Source organism: Pleurodeles waltl, chromosome 8, assembly GCF_031143425.1.
Source record: "Pleurodeles waltl isolate 20211129_DDA chromosome 8, aPleWal1.hap1.20221129, whole genome shotgun sequence".
NCBI lineage: Eukaryota > Metazoa > Chordata > Amphibia > Caudata > Salamandridae > Pleurodeles > Pleurodeles waltl.
This window is the reverse complement of record NC_090447.1, coordinates 1,499,520,904-1,499,532,726: the sequence shown is the minus strand read 5'-3', so window position 1 is coordinate 1,499,532,726 and position 11,823 is coordinate 1,499,520,904. Positions and strand designations below refer to the sequence as shown.

Here is an 11,823-nt window from a genome sequence, read left to right as displayed (position 1 = left end):
ATTGCTGACAACATTGCACAAATTCCCTAAAACATTCGAGCATTCAGCACTTTATTATGAAGGTTGTGAAATAAATCAGTGGATATGGAAAGATAATGAATTGTCTGTGTTTCTGAGTATCAGTGCCAGAATGAGTTTCGACCCCCCAAGTAGCAGTGCTTCTTCAGGGCATCCCTGATCTCGCTAAGATGAATCTCGTTTGGACAGCATCTTTCTGCCAATGCTCAGTGCTTTTTAGCTTTATCTGAGAGACAGGAACCCATGCCTGGGTCCTCTGGTTCACACTGCTCATAGCTCCTCAGGGATTGTCCGGTAGGGAGGTCACTTCATTGCCACGCAGTCTTACCCACAGGTTCCAGCAAGCGTCCCGAAAGTGTCTGTTGCCCCAGCAAATGATGAGTGGGCTGAAGATAGAGTAGAGGTTGGTGGTGCTACTTCTCAGCATAACTATCAATAGGTAGGAGGTGATCTCCGTTGCATAGGTGCTGAAATGCAGGCTCCAGCAGATCACAAAGCAGACCGTCAAGGCCAGCACATTCTTGGCCGCTTGGACATGCATGTGTGCCCTGCTCCCTTGCAGAGTTCTTTGTCCGTGAATACTGTTGCGGTGCCGGATGATGGCACGGATGATGCAAGCATTGGCAAGGACGAGGACCACAATGGGCACTATCACACCCACAGTGACCGCAATGTATTGGTATGTAAACTGACCGGCGGTGGAAGGGGATAGACACAGACACTGACTACTGATGGACACGTTCAACGCTGGCCTGGCTTCAAAGAAAAGCAGGGGCAGCAAAACCACATACCACAGCACCCAAGTAGTAATCATGACTGCTGGGGCGACCCAAGCTGCCTTCATGGGCAGCCGTGTGAAGAAGCTGACTGGGTGGATTTTGAGCCACCAGAAGACAGAAAGCATGGAGGTCACCCAGACACTCACGACGGATGGCTCGATGTACGCGAGCACCAGCAGCCTGCAGGGGACCACGCCCATCTGGCACGTTGGAAAGAACTCATTGAGGATGGCGACACTGTTGTAGCAGACGCTGAAGAGCCCATTGGAAAGGAAGAGATTGGCCACAATGACTTCCTTCGCCGCCCAGCTCCTTCCAGAGTAGTAGGCCATGATGAAGAAGGCGCTGCTGTTAGACAGGACTCCAAGGGCCAAGAAAGTCCCATGGAAACTAACCAGCAAGTTCGATCTGGAAAGCAGAAGGAGGCTTGCCATGACCTCCATTGTGTATCCTAAGAACGTGACCTTCGATCAGCTTCCGGGATGCACCAGCGCCCGGGGTCATAGGTCTGCCGCCTTCTTGGATGAAGGGCGCACGTATTCAAGGAAGCCTCAAGCACCCTCCTTCCAGACCCAGAAAACCCTTGCATATTTATGGGAGTAACGCCAATTAAAGCCGCCGGAATGACAACAATGCATGCTGAGAGAGGTACAAGTTTCAACAGGTCTTCAAAGCTTCCACTAACGAGGTCATCAGAGGCGAAGCGTTCCCAGAAACCGGGAAACTATTACAGGTAATTTAGTTTTGAGCAATTCGAAGGCACCTGCAGCACTAGAAGGAAACACAGCTGCGTCAACGACTTCTAAGAAGATGCTTCAGCAAAAAAATCCACGTCACTAATAGCGGCCGGGGACCTATCAGAGAAGAATAAAGTGTAACTATGGAAACGTACCAATGTGTTCAGGTCTGCATGTGCCTGCGGTGAAGATGGCAACCTTTCCTATCAGAGCATCATTGTTTATCGGCGAGGACAAGTAAAATAAGAAACACTGGCACTGGATAAAGTAGGAAAGGATAAACCTTCTTTGACACTCCCAGTCTTGTCTTCCCTGTAATCCTTTCAAGGTACATTATCCATCCCTCCTTTTAACTAGAACGAGAACTCCTTTTAGGTCTGGCCTAGAGACATCTTCTGCTATCTTTAACAATCTCATAGATAACAAATAAACAAGCATTGGCAAAGCCAACATATCTGGCTTCGTCCACCAGCATTTGGGCAATTCATGTATTGCTTTGCCATGGGTTATGCAAAACCTGGGCCCATATTTATACTTTTTTTGTGCTGCATTTGTGTCATTTTTTGACGCAAAAGTTACGCAAATGTACAAAATATAATTATATTTTGTAGGTTTGTGCCGCTTTTGCGTAAAAAAATGAGACAAATGCGGCACAAAAAAAGGATAAATATGGGCCTTTACTGTTTAGGAAGCTGACGGGTGTTTGTCACTTAAAAAAAAAAAAACATTGACTGAAGCCAAAAATGTTTTCTGGTCTCAAAAAAGCACGCAGTAGCATAGTACTCCATGATACTGCAAGAAACTGTGTGGATGTGGTCCGAAGGGGCAGCATGCCAGAACACACATTGAAGTCAGCCGATGGCTGAAGTGGGGTGACACATTGCCCCTTGATGCATGCTGGAGTAGGTAAGAGAAAAATGAGAATGACACAACCACAGACAAATGGATGAAGTGTAAATGAAAACTCCTATAAGTAACTATGTCATACAGACAATTTTAGTAACATCAAAAGGTCTTGGCTAACACAGACCTAAAGACAACCAATCATTGTGCCATTAGCTGCCAGACTCTTGTCATTGAGAAAAAAAGAAAGCAAGAGCGAAAGAAAATAATAAAGAAAACAAGATTGAAAAGAAAAGCAAAGGAAGGATGAGAAGAACAAAGAAAGGAAAAATAAAAGAAGAAAGCAAGGAAAAAAGAAAGCAAGAAAGCAAGGAAAAAAGAAAGCAAGAAAGGAAATAAATCAAGAAAGCAAAGAAAAAAGAAGGAAAAAAGAGAAAAGAAGGAAAAAAGAAAAAACAAAGGTAGTTGACAAAAGGACAGATGGGAAGAAAGGTGGAAAGAAGGATGGAAGGAAAGAAAACAAAGGAAAGAAACAAAGAAATAAAAAAGGAAGAAGCAAAGAGAGGAAGTAGGAAGGAAAGAAACAAAGAAAAGAAGGAAAGAAACAAAGCAAAAAAGAAAGGGAGGCAAGAAAGTAAAAAGAAAGGAAAGAAAGATTGAAAGACAAAAAGAAGGATGGAATGTAAGAAAGAAAAAGAAAGCAATAAAAATGGAAAGAAATAAGGAAAGCTAATAGAGGAATGAAAGAAAGAAGCCAACAAAGAAAAAAGAAAGGTAGGAAAAAAAGACAAAAAGAAGGATGGAAGAAAAGAGAGAAGGAAAGAAAGATATAGAACAAAGAAAGGGAGAAAAGAGAAAAAAAGGAAAGATAGAAAAAAGAAAGAAAGGGCAAAGAAAGGAAGGAAAGAACGAACAAAGAAAGAAAGAGTACAGAAAAGAAGGAAGAAAACAAAGAAAGAAAAGACAAAAGAAAGAACATATGAACGAAAGAAAAACAAAGGAACACAAGAAACAAACAAAGAGAAAGAAAAGAAAGAAAGAAGGCAAGAAAGAAAGGGCATTAGAAGAAAAGAAAGACAGAAAGTTAGAAAGACAGGAAGAAAGAAAGCAGGAATGTAGGAAAGAAAGACAAACGAATAGAAAGAAGGATTGAAGGTAAAAAAGAAAAAAGTAAGAAAAAAGGATAGTGCAACAGAAAGAATGAAGAAAAGAGGAGGGAAATAAAGGAAAGAAAGCAAAAAAAATTAAGGAAAGAAATAAGGAAAGCAAGAAAGAAGAAATAAAATTGGGAAGTAAAGAAAGAAAAAATAAAGTAAAAAGAAGGAAAGAAAGAAACAAAGAAGGAAGGAAAGAAGAAAATAAATAAAAACGTGTTAGCAGTGCTGTAAATTAAACATGATAAAGACTGGTTTTCTTCCTGGGCACAGTTTAATAAAGAACCGTTGTTGAAACTGAGCCCAGAATAAATGTGTTCTGAAGAAATGCCCGCTTATTAATTCAGATATATATTAATGAAGCTTTCGGTTTGTGTACTGAGTAAAAAGAGGGCAACTTATTACAGAACAGTTTGAAAAGGACGCAATCTGTTGTGTTGTGAAATAGTAGTAGTCGGACACTCAAAACGGAATTTACAACATCAATGGTAAGAGAGGAACTGATGACGTGTGGGGTGTGGCCTGTTCTCATATCGGGTATAAAAGATCCTGCTTTCACTTCAGACTCTAAACACAAAAGCAAGACTAAAGTAATTGCAAAGTCAAAACAAAAACACTGGCACTGAAGGGAACTACCTTGTGTGCGGATGTGCTCATTGTGAGAGACCAAAATGCTGTCACTCAAAGTGAAGTTAATCAGTGATTGAAATAGGCGGACTCATTGCCTCATGCAAAGCAAAATGTGAATGCCACAACAGACCAATGGATGAAGAGAGGTGGCTGAAACCTCTTAAAATAAGGATAATATACATATAACTTCAGTAAAATCAAAAGGTCTTTGCTGATGCCAGACCTATAATACACATACACATGTATAGACGGGCTCTAGATCAGCCCTCTTAATCTACTGTCTACTGAACTATCGCCCTTATTTGACTACCGCCCATCGCTGTTTGCATATTAGGCAATGGCTAAGCCCCCTTTAACAATTGGTACTCTTGTATTGAGTGACTACATTTTTCCTGAACACACATCTGCTTAAAGCAAGGTGCACTTCAGTGTCAGAGTTGGTGGGACTATGCTCCATAAATACAATTTTCTTACTATTCTTAATCCTTTTTTAGGGCGAGTGCGCAAGCGCTTCCGACCTGTTGTCTTTCTGTTGGGCTTTTAACCACGCCCATGTCATGCCCATCACTTTCATTCGTTTGTGGGCTTGCCTTTTCAAATTTCCTTGATTTCATTTGTGAAAAGCATGCATACGTCATGTTTTTTCCGTTGGCCCTCCTCGAGAGCACCGGCCAATTACTGTAAACATACGCAGCTTCATATTTTCTGCATGGTTTCTGAACTGCTTTTTTAATTTTATTTCCTACACAGCACGATCTAGCTCGGCAGTATTGGAGCAATTTGGTTGCCTACCAGTTGACTTCCATTGTTCATCCAAGCGCTCCATGGTTGGGTCCCTGTTTAGCCTTAGCTTAATACTTTATTTTGTTGCATTGGAAGAGTGTTTTTTTTTGTTCATAGTGAAAACATGAATCAAGAGCTTAAAATGAATTGCAATGTGGTGCATTTGATGTACAAGTGCTACTGTAAGGTCTATTTCATTTAATAAAACGCAATCTTCTTTATTTATATTCTAAACTATAGGTAGATAGTTAGTGACTTTCATAGTTAGATACAGGTTTCCGCTTGGGCTCGCTCTTTTAATAGAGCCTAGGCATAGCAGCAGGCGCTGTACCCACACAGCTCTCTTACTCAGTGATGACGCAATGAAAATTTTATTTCCCTTTTGGGAAAACGTCTTTTTTTTTTTAACCAAATATGTCAGTGAAGAAATTAATAATTTGTAGTTGGGAACCTGGACCAAGGTCTTTGACGTGCTTTGCTCTTGGATCTCTCTCTCTCCCTTCTTCTGGCGTGCTGATGGTGCTTTGTTCTTGGATATCTCTCTACCTTGCTATCTCTACCTTGCTCTACCTCTACCCCTCCCTACCTCTAACCCTCTCTACCTCCCTCTATCTACCTTTCTCTACCTTGCTCTATCTCTCCTTACCTCCACCCCTCCCTACATCGACCTGTCTCTATCTACCTCTACCTCATCCTACGTCTACCCCTCCCTACATCTACCTGTCTCTACCTACCTCTACCCCTCCCAACCTCTACCTCTCTATCTCGTCCTACATCTACCTCATCCTACCTCTACCCCTCCCTACCTCTACCTCCCTCTACCCCTACCTACCTCCGCCTAGCTGTACCTGGCTCTACCTCTATCTACCTCTCCCTCTGTACCTGTACCTACCCCTACCTCTCCCTACTGCCCTATCTTCCCCTACCTACCTCTGCCTCTCTCTAACTCCCTCTACCCCAGCCTATCTCTACCTACCTCTCCCAACCTCTACCTTTACCAACCTCTCTACCTATATCTCTACCTACTTCTACCGCTACCTCTCTCTACCTCTCCCTCCCTCTACCTCACCCTCCCTCAACTTACCTCTAGCTCCCTCTACCCCTTTACCTCTACCACGCTCTACCTTTTCCTACCTCTACCTCTCTCTCTTCCCGTACCTATCTCTACCTACCTCTCTCTACCACTACCTACCTACCTCTATCTCTACCTACTTCTACCTTCCTCTACCTAAAGTTACCTCTACCTACTTCTACCTCCCTGTACTTACACCTACCTCTACCTCCCTTTACCTATTTCTAGCTCTACCCACACCTACCTACCTTTACCTCAGCCTCCCTCTACCGACCCCTAGCTACCGTTACCTCTACCTCCCTCTACCGACACCAACCTCTACCGCTCTCAACCTACCTCTACCTCTTCCTCCTTCTGCCTACACCTACCTCCCTCTGCCAACCCCTACCCTCACCTCCCTCTACCTACCTTTACTCTTCCTCCCTCTACCTCTTCCTCCCTCTACTCCCCTCTAGGTGGACGGTGTTGCAGCTGTTATAGTCAGACGCAGGTCTCTGTGTGGCTCTTTCTGCTAGGAGCCAGGTACGCAGCAGGCGCTGAACCCACACGGCTATCTACTCAGCGATGACGCGCGGAGAAGGTCCCTTTCCCTCTTTGCTCGTCTTACCGAACACGACCGTTCAGAAATTAATATTTTGTAATTAGGAACCCGTGCCAAGGCATTTGAAGCGCTTTTTAGGGACATTATTTTCTTTATTTAATAGCGTCAGATTGATTAACTAACACGCGTTTTACTTAATATTATCATTTAGAAATCCTCTCTGTCTCTGTACACGGCTCGGAGTCCCCCCGCTCTAGCACAGAGAAAGAATCCTTCTCGTCAGAAGTTGTAAACGTATTGTGCTTTTGTTTCCTAAAGATGTTTTCCTTTACATAAATGTCTGAATGAGAGAGTAAAAGGCCGAAGCTCATGTGCACGTGTAGAACCTGGAACCGCATTTCCCGATCCCACGCAGCATGTGAGGTGATGTTTGACCAAGAAATACAATTGTGCTGCTTAAATGAGTTGATCATGCCGTACATTAATTAATTATATGGCAAACACGCCAACTCCGCAACTGTGCATACAATAAAGCAGCTGCAGATTCACACAGTGTCAGTGTCTCCTTTAAAATCCGTTTGTCCAAAATGCTGCAAACAAGCAGTTGAGTCTGGCTGCCACTTCCACATATGATGATTTGGGCCAATTTACATTGTTAAGGGGCTATTGACTCGCTAGCCTTCGAAAACTGCAGTACTGAAAACAGTCCTAGAAATGTTCAACGTCATCAGAGCAAGACTCGCTGCAGTAAATGGAAGTGCGTTAGTTATATGCAGGGCCAGTGGAATTACGAGGCAGAGGGGACCAAATTATGCCGCAGGGTTGATCAATTTATGTGGCGAGAAATGTCCAGTTATGCATTTACAACAGCAATAGCTTTAACTCAAGCAAATGTGAGACTGATTGCATTGCAAATACTTGTTTAATTTGTAAGTCATCCTTGTGTGTTTAAACTGTCGTCAGGTTACACTGATTCAAAGCTTATGGTACTTTTTCTTAGTATCAATAACAAGCATTTTCCTGTGATTTGCAATAAAACTAAAAAGGGCATCTACTGTTCTAAATGCACCTGCCAGCCTGTTCTTTTAAAATTACACAGTATAGGTGATATTTGTAGATTTACCATTAGTTAACAAGCACATTGCTGCCATATGAAGATAATGGTATGTTTTCTTTTGCTTCCTCTAATTATTGATAGTTTGTCTAAACACAGTATTTGTACTGAAAGGGTATCTTTCCAGGACAAAACCTATGCTAGGTTTATGCCGACACATTTGCACTAGGGCTCAAAGGTGTGTGTGACTGTGCACCAGCACTAAGGAGAGAAGAGTGCCATATATCTGTAGATTGTGATTGTATTTATATAGCACTTACTACCCCTGACAACACATTGAAGCCCTTTTCGGCAAGTAGCACGCTACTCCGGAGCCCAAAAAGGATTAGTTGTGGATTAGTATAGAGAATTGTGGTTTGGGATGAGTCAAATGAGGGAAGAATTTAGAAAGGATTGTTGGGAGATCATAGTAGTAAAATGTGGTTTGGGATGAGTCAGAGAGTGGAGGCAGAGGATATATTGAAAGACGTATAGGATGAGACAGAGTAGTCCATTGGATAGTCAAACGTATTACTTTCTTAAGTACATAGAGAGGGTATACATGTATAATGAAGAGAATATATTGAGATTTAAAGTATCATTTCATAAACTCAGACTTTAAAGTGTTGCTGTATGTTAAAGTAGTTTGTTTGTGAATTTTTATTACTACTTTTCATATTTTATATTGTCCTCAATATTTAAATAGTGAAGCACTTGTAAAAAAAAATGTTCGGATGAAATTTACATATTGTCATAGATAAATAAAAGAGACCCATAAGCATCTAGTCAAATAACATGTATGAAAACTATCCTGTGGCCTATATATATATATTTATATTTTACCATAAGTGATATATACACGTTAAGCAGTCATAAAGAGTAGCTATATATTTTTTAAAATATGTATGTGTATGTATTTAACCATAAGTAACATATGCATTTGTGAAGCAGCCCGAAAAAGTAGCTATACATATTTTTTAAAAACCATAATGTAAAATTTCATAGCTATCGTAACGGAATGTTTCAATTCTATTAAGGCGAGGAGGTGAGGATTAGGCTGTTCTTTCTCCACTTTATTACTGCCAGCAGCTATTCAAAGATTCATTTTAAATGAGTGAGCAAGTAAAAACGTAATTTTCAATAAGGCACAGGGAACACAACTACAACATAATGTCCAATAAGGGCCAGCGTCATCCTTCAAATCCCCTTGTAGATGCTCCTTCCTTTGCTGCTCCAGCAGCCTTCAGATAAGTGCCTCATTATTTTCTTCATTTTGCTTTGCAATTGTGCCATTGCGGTGTTTTCAGCTGATTACATTGTTTTAAACCATTTGGCTTTCAGCACAGCCGCAGGAACGTTTATCTCTCCTTCGTGGCTGCCTTTAATGTCAATTTTACTGGGCTCAGGGGGCGTTTACCGTCAGCCGACTGTTAGAGGGCTGCGCATGTCAGTTTTGCGCTGCACGTGTCTCTATCCACCTTCTCAGGGATTTGTTGCACGCAAACAACTGGATGTTGCATCTCGATTTAAAGGACGCCTATCTTACAATCTCTATTTTCTCACCACACAGATGCTTCCTCCAATTTCAGTGGTGTTCCAAGACCTTTGAATTCACCTCAGTCTATCATCCACCCCTTGGGTCTTCACCAAGGTTATTAGACCAGTGTGGACCATCTACGGGCCAGAGGGATCAGGCTTCCAGTATATTTGGACGACATCCTTGTTATGAACCAATCTCCAAAACGCCTTGCAATTCACCTTCAAAGGATGATCAATCTGCTGGAATCCATAGGTTTCGAGGTCAACAGGAAGAAATCCACTCTTGTGCTGGGGTCCAGTCCATCCAGTTCCTATGGTTAATGCTGGATTCTGTCAAGGCTACTCTGAGAGTTCCATCGCGGAAACTATCCAAAATCAGACACGAACTCCAGAGAACACTGGCCAAACCCTTGCCCTCTGGGCGACAGATAGCTCGCATTGTAAGTTTCCCATCGTCTTCCATTCAGGCCATCTTCCTCGTGCTTTGCATTATCAAGCTTTATAATGCTTCAAAATCATTGCTCATATGGAAGCCTGGAACGGTTGGGCTATCTTTGGATCTCAATCAGGTCTGGTTATACAGTCTGCTGCCAGCCGCTCAGGCTGGGGAGCCCGTTGCGTAGCATTCTCCACAGGAGGAAAATGGTCTTCCACAGAGCAATTTCTCCACATAAACTGCTTGGAGTTGATGGCGGGGTCCTTTGTGGTGAAATCCTGGACCAGGGACAGAGCTCAATCCTGCGTTCTTCTCAAGATGGACAATGTAGCGGCAGTCCGTTACATCAGCCACCCTGGGGGAACAAAGTCCAAACCTCTCTCCGACAAGGCCCAGGACTTCTGGTCCTATTGACCTTCAGATTTTCATCAGATTTCTGTCACAGCGGATCATCTCCCGGTTTGATGAATATACTAAATATACGTGGATCAAATTTATTTATGCTCCTGCTGAGTTAGTGGTTGTCTTACCAAGGAGGGCTGGAAACACAGAAGCCAGGTAGGTACTTTCAGGTTCTTTATTTTCTTCTCCTACAGGTCTTGTTCCAGCTAGGGCCAGGCACCCCAAACAGGTCCCTGCCTGTCCTTTTGCCCTGCCCCCTAGTGTATTGTCCCCACCACTTCCTGCTTCTCCCACTAGCTGCCCTGGAAGTGGGGCTTACAGGATCCTGGTGTCCATGACATGATCCCCTTTTTTCTGACAAAATGGACGAGAAGGCAATTGCCTGATGAGAGAGGGGGTTTGTTACATGGTCATATTTCTTTGATCAACTCTTAAGGTTTCCAAATCAATAAAGATGGGCGTGGGCTGCCCCTTGATGGGGATGGTCCCTCTCTGACCCATTCAGCAGAGAATCTGCTTCATTCAGTTCTTTCTTTTCACTGTCTTCTCCAGCTGTATGGTGTCTGTCCCTTGCTCCAATGTCTTTGTTTCTGTGCCATTCTTTCTCTTCTTGAATGTGGAAGCTTTTGATGTGTGAGCTGTTCTGAATTATGGAGCGGCAACCAGATGTTATTGTTGTTGTAGTGATGGCTAGTGGCTGGGTCAAAAATTGTGTGCCTGACTTCAAGGTTTGCCGCTGTCACCCCAACACTAAGTCACTGGGTTAAAGTGCAGATGATATAATTTGGCATTATATGTCTGCTTGCTTTTTTCATTTTCACCTTCATATCTCGGTTGCAAGACACTATCATATCATACTCTGGTGGGCCCTTGTCTATTTGCTGTTGAAGTTGGGCCAGGCTCTTTTGTCCCCAGTAGAAGTCCCAGTGGAGCTGTGGTGTATGTTATGATAATCTCGAAGAACCTGACATAGAGCTTGTCTGATTAAGTTCTGCATCACCTTAGCCCTTTGCACTGCCCTTTTTATAGTGTCCTGTTGTAAAATCTCAAAGCGAAACTCCTTTTTGAGTATGTTAAGTTAGCCTGTCTGCCTTCGGGACTCACTCAGTCATTTCATCTAAACAATGACTTTGCTAACACATAAGGTGAGGCAAGCCTGCTACATATCACCTTCATTTCAAGGTCTGACAGTTGACTTGTAAAATAAACATGTAGTTTGAGTTGGTGTATTTTCATCATGGTGGTTCAGAATGGTTATATCTGTGCATATTGGAAAGTCTTCTAATGTAAGCTAGGTGTCAGTGGTAAACCCTATTTAAACTCCATTAAGTGACCACTGAATTTGAGAGGCCTTTCCAACAGGTAGTCACAAGAGGTCCTGCCAGACTGCTGCAGCACACACTCTTACGCTGAGAGTCAATGTGGAGAGGAGCTCAGCCCAGCTGATCATGTGTTCTCCTATAGATAGAACGCTCTCTCCCACCTGAAGTCTAATAACCACAGCTGATTCGCTGTGAACAAGTATGCAGTGTGCTCGGTTCCAAGAAACTCTAGGGGCAAGGTAGCTACTCCATGCTCTCACAGTGTAGCGCTTAGAAGTAGACTTTAGAGTGACAGACTGCAGGAACATTCTAAATAAGTTAAAAGTTGCATCTTATTCTCGCTGCTAGAAACACGCACAAGATCTGTTTTAATTATATTCTGTGTCGTTATTAACCATGTACTAAGCAACAGGATGAGACAGCTGAAATATTTTTTTTTAAATGTATATAGTGTCTTTTCTTAGTGCCACTGTG

At 42.6% G+C, this 11,823-nt stretch overlaps 1 protein-coding gene across 1 annotated transcript; it reads right to left on the bottom strand.

Moving 5' to 3' along the window:
* Nucleotides 1-298: 298 nt before the first annotated feature.
* LOC138249613 (taste receptor type 2 member 9-like) lies at nt 299-1,129 on the bottom strand. The gene has a single exon (XM_069203560.1). The coding sequence runs from the start codon at nt 1,127-1,129 to the stop codon at nt 299-301; it is 831 nt and encodes a 276-aa protein (XP_069059661.1).
* Between the last annotated feature and the right edge of the window lie 10,694 nt (nt 1,130-11,823).